The sequence below is a fragment of the Scardinius erythrophthalmus genome (assembly GCF_964197995.2).
Source record: "Scardinius erythrophthalmus genome assembly, chromosome: 7".
In the NCBI taxonomy this organism is placed as follows: Eukaryota; Metazoa; Chordata; class Actinopteri; order Cypriniformes; family Leuciscidae; genus Scardinius; species Scardinius erythrophthalmus.
Window position 1 is genome coordinate 13,980,463 of NC_138227.1, and position 8,751 is coordinate 13,989,213.

An 8,751-nucleotide genomic window follows, 5' to 3' on the forward strand; every position below is an offset into this window, starting at 1 on the left:
GTTTTCGGTCGAAGTCCACAGTAATCGATTGTCGAGTTCACACGCATAGCGGTTTAGATACCTTTGATCACGGGCGTGAACTCGACAATCGATTACTCTAATGTCTAATTTGACACCGAACAGTAAGACTGATTACCCCTAACTAACTTCTAGTTGATCATACTAGTTCTTAAGACACAGTCTTAACATAATGGCTATGTTTATGCAACTGGCATTCGCACAACCAGCAGGAACTCTGAAGTGACGCAAGGCGGCAGAAAGCGACGTCATTTAAAAGCGGCATCAACTACTGGAGGATGTACTGTATAAGTTATGCGATTGAAAGGGCAAAAAGGAGGGCTGAGAGATTAAATCTTCTACGACAACTTCCAGTTATATCATCGAGGCTGAGAAAAGAACACAAAGCCACTGACAAAAGCGACAGGTAAATGCTGTTAACTAGCTTTCTGTATGTTTATGTTTTCCATGTTTGTGGGTACTTTACGGAGTTCACGGAGTAAGTATTTAAATTGTGTTTACACAGTGTTTACACTTACGCCACTGGTGGATCCTATTGTGCTGGGTTAGACTCTACTCTGAAATAGGAGCTAATTTAGTCCTCCCAAACAGGCATTCCTAAAATCGTTCCCAGATCCTGCGGTGCGAACGTGCCAAAAAGCAGGTATTTCCGCCAATAGTTTCTACATAGTAATAATATTTTGCAATATAACTGTTTTTAAAGCATAAGAGACTTTCAATAACAATAGAATAAAGTAAATCACAAATTGATCTCATAATTTCCAACCATTCTTAAATCGGAGTGCACGAGACGGAGCAGAATGTGGAAAATGAAGTATACCCAGGCCTTATCCCTGCCACAAGGTGATAAATGGACAGAATGGCCTCTTTCAGTCAAGCTAGACTATAATCTGAAACTTGTACTTGGACAACAAACTTGTCCAGGGTCACAACCCAACATCTATTGTTTTATTTTCCCTCTACAGACTGCTGGGAACAGAACAGTCTCACGTTGCCTGAGATTAAGCCCTTTCCTCTGGATGTACTTTCCCCGCCTCTTTTCATCTCTCAATAGGTAACTAAAAACCTAAGAAACAGTCCTCCACTAGGATTCACCATGTTTCACACTCCTATTGTAACTATTCTTAACATTACAGTGCTTCCAGTGAGAAAGACACAATGGGGACTGAAAGAAGGTGTAAATCTAGTCTGGAATAAGGAGTTAAATTTGGCAACTGCTGTGTTTATAAAGCTCTGCAGAGCCTCTCGCTAACAACTATACACACACACACACACACACACACACACACACATTCCTACATAATCTCTTGTTATATATTGTATACAATCGCGATTCGCAAGAAATTGTAGGTGCAACAAGGTAACAGACAGACTTCTGTCTCTTGAGGGGATTTATCAGGACTTTCCTTCATATTTTGCAATTACAGAGTTCATCGAACAACGTTGACAAACACTCAAAATGGAGAGTCTCTTTCCCAGTCCATTTTTGAAAATTAAGCTGCAAAATCATGATTGTGTGACATCTACACCATGAGCTCATTAACATAAAACCGCCCACATTTACATATCAACACTTGATCAGTATTCAACAGCTTGTCTTGTCTTAATGAATGATGATGTTAATTACATAGCGTGAACTTCACATACAAAGTATTGGCCAACCATGTTCTTTAGATTCTTAAAATGTTCTTCACACTAAGAAAAAAAATGGTTCTTTTAAGAACTGAACACTGAAGTTCTTTGAGGAACCAAAACTGGTTATTATGGCATCACGGAAAAACACTTTTGGAACCTTTATTTTTAAAAGACATTTTTGTCTTAAAGGGATTTAAAGGGAAAACAACTGATGACGTTCTTTCTTGATCAAGAGTCCATGTGTAATTGCAGGTGGTCTTATGTCCTATGTTAATAAGCGTGAATTATTCCTTTAAAAGGTCAGAGATCCATGATATATCGGTTCCATATCGATAAACAGCCGATATTGGAGATTTTGTTTAATTTAAAGATATTGGTTACATCTGATATTTAATTGTTATTTTTTTATTTAGATAACCTTTGCTGTCATCTAACGCTAATTTAAAGAAATTCTATAAAGGTATTATATAAAACACTAATAAAATGCAATATTTAGCAAATCTCCAAATAAATTTTCTTTACATTTACATACATAAATATTCTTACTAGAAAATGAATATTGTAAAAAATTCACTTAAAATTTATATTTAGACAAAATATTAGAGAATTATTCAAATTGGCCAGAATGTTAATGTCTGGGCTTCCTTAAAGTAAAAGAGTCAAGTATAATTCAAACTTTTTTTAATTAAGTTTATACTTCATAAAAAATCCAAATAATACAAAAAGTGTAGAACCCAAAGGGCTAATAGGGTCTCACCAATAGGTTATATAACGCTGATCATGTAGTTAAAAAATAAATTTTTCTAATCTGAAATGAATTTGGTGTCATTCACAGGTCCATCTCAATTAACCTGAGCTCAGCGTTTCCCACCGAGCAGCATTATCAGCACACAGAATCACTCAGCAGAGAGAAAATCTGTGTTCGTCACACTGAGCCAAATGTACCGTTCACTGATAGCGTAGTCGGCATAATCACCTACAGATAAGGCCGTCTTTTTCTATCCGCCAGCCCTGAAATCAAAGCCGCACGGAGGGGCATGGCTCTAGGATATGTGATGAACGGGGAGCGCAGGGTTTTTCATCAGATCACTGACACCCTGATGACAGCAGCCCTTAGCAATCTCAAAAGCTCCGAGCAGCTGCCTGTGAATCTGCAGAGAGACGGTGGCACAGCCGAGGTCCAGAAGGCCTCCTCCTCTTTCTCTCGGATGCAGAACCGCGCCTCGACGCTTACTTTACGACGCTGGCAGATCTGGGCTTTGGCAGTAACTGGGCCAAACCTGTAATTGATTTACGAGCAGCTTTCCCCACTCCGCCAGCCGCTAGTGTCCTTGTAAGGCAGTGCCAGCACAGACTTCCCTTGATACCCTGCAGACGCCCTCCACCAAACACAACTTCTCCTCTAAACATGACTGGAAAAACACGAAATAAAAATGACATGGCTCAAAAGTTGTAGACATTAAGTGCGCTGATGATCGGTGCAAACACTGGGTCCAGTGAGAGGTGAAAACCGAAGCCATTTAGTGTATCCATATATCCATTTATAAACATATTTCAACTTATTTTTCAATTTTACAATTAAAGTTCATTCAAATTGGCATTTATTCACCCTCATATCATTCCTTGATGTTCTTCCACAGAACACAAAAAGGAGACGTTTAGAAGAATGACCAAGCTGCTCTTTTCATAGTGCAAGTAAATGAGGGGTGAAAAAAAAAAAAGTCACAGAAGCATCAAAAAATTGTCCATATGGCTTGCGCACTATATTAAAAGTCGTTTGTAGCCATTCGATAGATATGAGAGAACCAGAACAAATTTAAATAAAAAAATAAAAATAAAAAAAATAAAAAGCCGTTTCTTTTTGTGTTAACCACTAAAACTTGATTGGACTGTAAAACAGTGTGCCGTTATATTATTGGCTAATATTTCAAACAACCCTGCAGCCCTGGTTACAAATAATTGTTTCAGAGGGAAAATGTATAACATTTTAATGAAAAGTTTTAAAATAATGTGCACTTACGAACCAGAACACCTACATGCCTAACTTTACATTTTAAAGAGTTAAAATGTCACCTTTGAGCAGACAAATAAGAATGTCTGTCTCCAAAAACGCATACGTCACTACAATATTGTGGAAAAAGTACGTACAAATTCACAGTATTCATAAAACAGTATGCAAAAAGTACCTAAATCAAATGACCTAGGCTACTACTTCTGGCGAGATTCTGAAGAGCACATCTGATGGACACTTACTTTCCCATGAGGCCACAGAAGAGGAGTTGTGAAAAACAATATAGCAACATAACTGACACTGATAGGTTATCACTGTTACGAATTTAGTACGTCCAGATTACTTTCATACTAGCCTATTTAGAATGTGACAGTTAAAAAGGTTCAAATACTTGTTCAAAAGAAGTACCTACTGAGGACATGCGATTTCGGACCCAGGCCGGGTCAGAGAGCCAAGTCCAGTGCTTACAGAAATTTCATTATCAGCACGATCTGCTTCAACATGACTCCTTTATTAAAAAGCATTTTGAAGTAATGTGGTCAATGAATGAGGTGCGGGTATCATATCTCTCACCTGCCTCAATGTTGCAGATGTTATTGATCCGGTTCTGAATCCACAGCATATTAAAAGAGAGTCATAACAAGGTTAGGGACTTTGTTTTGGTGTAGAGGGCTAATCTCTGACTGATGGGAAACAGGACAGACCAGGTGATGGGGCATACTACATACTACAGTACTTACTATTTCTGCAGTATATAGTAGCCTATTTTATACAGTGCACATTATTGTACATAAAATACCAGGATGACCAACTACAATGAGAAAATTACAAGAGCAATGCTGTGAGGAATACTGTGTCCCACAATGCAAAGCTCTCAACTTGACCTTCCATTTCTGAGTTAAACAAGTAATGTGATAAGTTTCTGACAAACATAATGAGGTCATGTGATAATGTAGCATGCTACTAATTGAAAAACTTATCCTGGAGTAATGTCTATTTTTTCAGTTACTATAGTAGGCAGTTTATAGTCCTGCAGCGATACACAGAGCCGCCTCTCTTCTGCCCCAGGAGAGAGGGGAAAATGAACCACTTAAAACCCCGCGCTACCACAACCTCAACTCTGCTTTGCAGCAGGCCAACATCACACAGCAATTAAAGCCTTCAAAGAACACACACACAAAAGACCCACTATATTCACTCTCCCATGAAGAGAGGAAAGACGATTCATCCTCATGCTGGGGCTGCAAATAGGAACGTGACATTGGTCGGTCAAAGTCTTTACAGCTCAGACTCTCTGCAGGACGCAAGATGTTATTACCTCAAAACAAACAGTCTTATCTGGACCAGCCCGGGCCATTTACATCTCCCATTAAGAGCAAACTAAATGACCCTCAAGTCAAATCTAAGATGTGTGATCCACGTAACAGCAAGCTATGGTTTAGGATTATTTGTGGCTTCTAATTATGTTACGGCTTAGTCTGCTTTGCTAACGGCAAAAGCACTTTGGCAGGCAATGTAAAAGTGTAGCAAATAAGCAGAAATAGATGACGAATATGCTGTAATATTTAAGCCATAAGGGACTAAATTGAACATGATCTCTCTCTCTCACACACACACACTACATAAATTACATTACATTGATTCTTCAGATGCTTTTATATAGATTGACAAATGTGGAAAAAACACAAGCAATTTATTGTGAAGGCCAAAAATGAAATTTTAGAGGAGAATATTACACATTTTCACACAGAAGAGCTAAATGCACTATGCAAATTGAGGGGAAATAACAATATTGCCATAGAAAAGGCATGAAACTATAATTGTGTTAGAGCAGAGATGTGGAAATTTCTGTAAATAATTGGATGTAAATGATATTTGTAATCTTAAAACACATGGGAAAACATTCTATTAAACACCAAACAAGCCAAAAAGCCAAGATCCAAAATGCATGATAGTGTGCACAAAAAAAAGAAGAAGTAAATAATAGTAATAATAAGAAGAATAGAAACAATTCAAAAGTAGTCTTGGCCTATAACAAATAATGGTATCTAAATCGTATCTACTAGATGCATTGTGCAAAATCATTGAAAAACAAATTCATAACACAACCAACCAAATTAAAGCTGAATTATAAAAAATAAAAAAATAAAAACTACAATATTCTCTTCTCACCACACATGTACACACGCAGCATTTGTCAGTCCACATTACCAAAACACCGCATGCAATACAATCAGCATTTTGCATGGTGGCAGATTTTATCTTAAATATTTATATGGCTGCCACTGATGCCACTGTAAACCGGTATGAGCTATTAAATGTACATCATTTGCTCGTCAATGAGACGTGCCAAGGCATGCTGCCGGAGGTGGAGCTAGTGCAGTGGACCAAAATGGATACCAGCACACACAGGCAAATCTGAGCATGATCCAAATGGTATTATCCATAAAAACAAACCCAAGACACACAATACTGCGCTAAAATATCAACCAAATGATTTGGTGGTAAACATATCGGGGGAAAAAAACACAATGACACACAACAGAATTTACAATGCAATTTATGCAACGCCGAGTCTGTGTTTAGAATGGTAATCATGATAAATTAACTCATTTTTTCTGATGGTAATCCAGATTTTAATAAAGGTTATTTCTCATCACTGGGACACCAGAGCTACCAACCTGAAATATTTACAACCGCAAGTTCTCATTTATAGAAGCAAGAGGATAACTCAATTAAAAGTGTTCGGAGAGACGGAGACGCAGTAATAATTTCCAGATTTGTTCTAATAAATTACATAAAACAGGCCTGGTAAAAATCTGAACAGAAAATGTGCTTTCAATAATGAAATACTTAAAGTAAAAAAAAAAACAGGTTAGTTAGCTTTTAGAGAGAGAGAAAAAAAAAAGTTAAATTCTACACCCTTAATTTAAAAGGACGAATATAAATCATCTAGATGCATTATAATGATTTATGTGTTATTGCACAACTTGAGCACTTACAGTCAACACCAAAAAAAAAAAAAAAAACCCTCTTATTCACCTTGTAAAGATGCATTTAGCAACTAGTTATTTCTATAATAATTATGTAATAGCTTAAATAGTGTTATTCTGTAATGTATGATGACTCATTTTTGTAATTAATGGCATTTTCCTGAAAAGTATGTGTCTCAGAAACTACTAAGTGACCTAACTAGACAGCATTTTTGACTATATAGGCAATTGACAGCTAATATGAGACTACTCATATGAGTGTAATGGTTTAGGCCAGGGTAAGTATGTGTTTATTGTGGTTTGTAAAGGATGTGTTTTCACCTTTACAACACCCAGCATAAAGCCTCCAGCTAAAATAATAAGACACATGTCTACAACAAAAGCTTCATTATTGTCTCGGATTACATACTGTTAGATGGGAGTCATTTAATAAAATTCAAGTGTGGCTGGTTTTCATTGTGTATCTTATAACGAAAATAATACAGGCTTTATTCCCTTTTCCATCCACAAAAGACAAGTCTATTTTGCTACAAGAACAACTGAATAAAACGTTTAGATTTAAATTTAGATTTATAGGGATGAAGAATAAAAATATCTACACTAGGTGGATGCTGGAAATGTCTTGCTATTAAAGATGTTTCAAAAATCTCTGTTTGTAATGCTAGATTACAATTTTATAATGCTAAAAAAACTGTTTTAATTAGTGCACTGGCATTGAGAGGAATTTAGTGATTAAGCTGATCAGTTATCCTCTGAAAATTATCATTATAAAAGGGTGTAAAACAGTATGTCAGACTTCTTTTATCCTTTACACCTGCACATGCACTCACACACACAAAAAAGTAATTTATATTGATTTAACATTTCCAATCGTATGTCATCTGTTAAATCACCTTACCTTTTTGTGTCTGTCTTTAAAAGGCAACGCCGGCCATTGCATCTCCTGCAAGAAGTCCTGCCACTGTTTCTGGTCCTGATCCGATGAGATGAAGACGATTTCCAATTTGTCCTTGTGCTCTGAGGATTTCTTAAACTTGCTATAAAACTCGCAGAGACTCGCGTTGAACTGCTTGCACGGACCGTTTAAACTGCAGCCGAAGTAGAGCCCGAGCAGAGACAGCTTACTGCCCAGCGCATGAACATCCACCTCGGCTTTCTCCCCGTTGACGAGCCGCTCTCCGAGCAGATTCACCAGAAACTCCGACATCGCTGCTGAGCTCTCGAAGCGGACTGCTTTGGGTTTCGTTTGCTTGTTCAGGTGATTCGGAATAAAACCCAAAGTGCTGGATGAATATCCGCAGGCCCTGGTGCCGTTTGGCTGTCCTGGAGTCGCCGCACGGGTTCGAGAGACAGCGGCCGTCGTGTGTCTCCACAGTGAGCGCTGTTAAGGAATGCGCGCTCCAGTTATAGACCGTCCCTCAGCAACAGCGCCCATTCCCACTGTGAGACTTTCGCGACATCTAGTGGCGAGATGGTGCAATTGCATTCTGCGCCCAGAGAGTGCACGCAGAAAGATGTCAAGCAGAACACCATCACACTATGGCTATGTCTCTGCATAGAATGATACCTGAATTTTCTCTTTAGTATGGATGGAGAGATTGGAGAGAACTTTTTGGGCAGTGTTGCCGTCAATGGGCAACAGGTGAGACACAGGTATCCAGATAGAAATTTGTTGCCCATTCTCAATGGGAAAGTGCCCAAGCAACGTTGCTCAAAAAAGTTGCCCTGTGTATTGGAGTAATAGTGCATAGTAAAACAGTGTTTTTATATACACCTTTCGACTACAGCAGAAAAGTGATGCCACACAGTAATTATCTCATGCATCCCATGTTCATTTGACAAAAAAATAAATAAAAACAGTACTGCTAAACACCCCTTTTAGCAGAATACTCGTGGTGCACACTAAGATTTAAAACAGATTCTGTGTAAACAACACAAAAATTATACAACTTTATACTAGGCTACCTCAAGTCAGGAATAAAAACATAAACCCCTCCACATTCATTTCCTATCATATTATTTACTTGAACTGCATTAACCCCCCACAATTACTCCTGCAAAACTCTTTGAAAATGAGAACAAGAAATGAAGATG

The 8,751-nt window shown here is 37.9% G+C and overlaps 1 protein-coding gene across 1 annotated transcript in view; it reads right to left on the reverse strand.

Moving 5' to 3' along the window:
• nxn (nucleoredoxin) overlaps nucleotides 1-8,031 on the reverse strand; it is an 83,967-nt gene extending 75,936 nt beyond the window's left edge. Inside the window, exon 1 of the mRNA XM_081370573.1 lies at nucleotides 7,556-8,031. Within this exon, the coding sequence (XP_081226699.1) occupies nucleotides 7,556-7,864 (309 nt within the window). The 5' untranslated portion in view covers nucleotides 7,865-8,031. The remainder of the gene's footprint in view (nucleotides 1-7,555) is intronic.
• Between the last annotated feature and the right edge of the window lie 720 nt (nucleotides 8,032-8,751).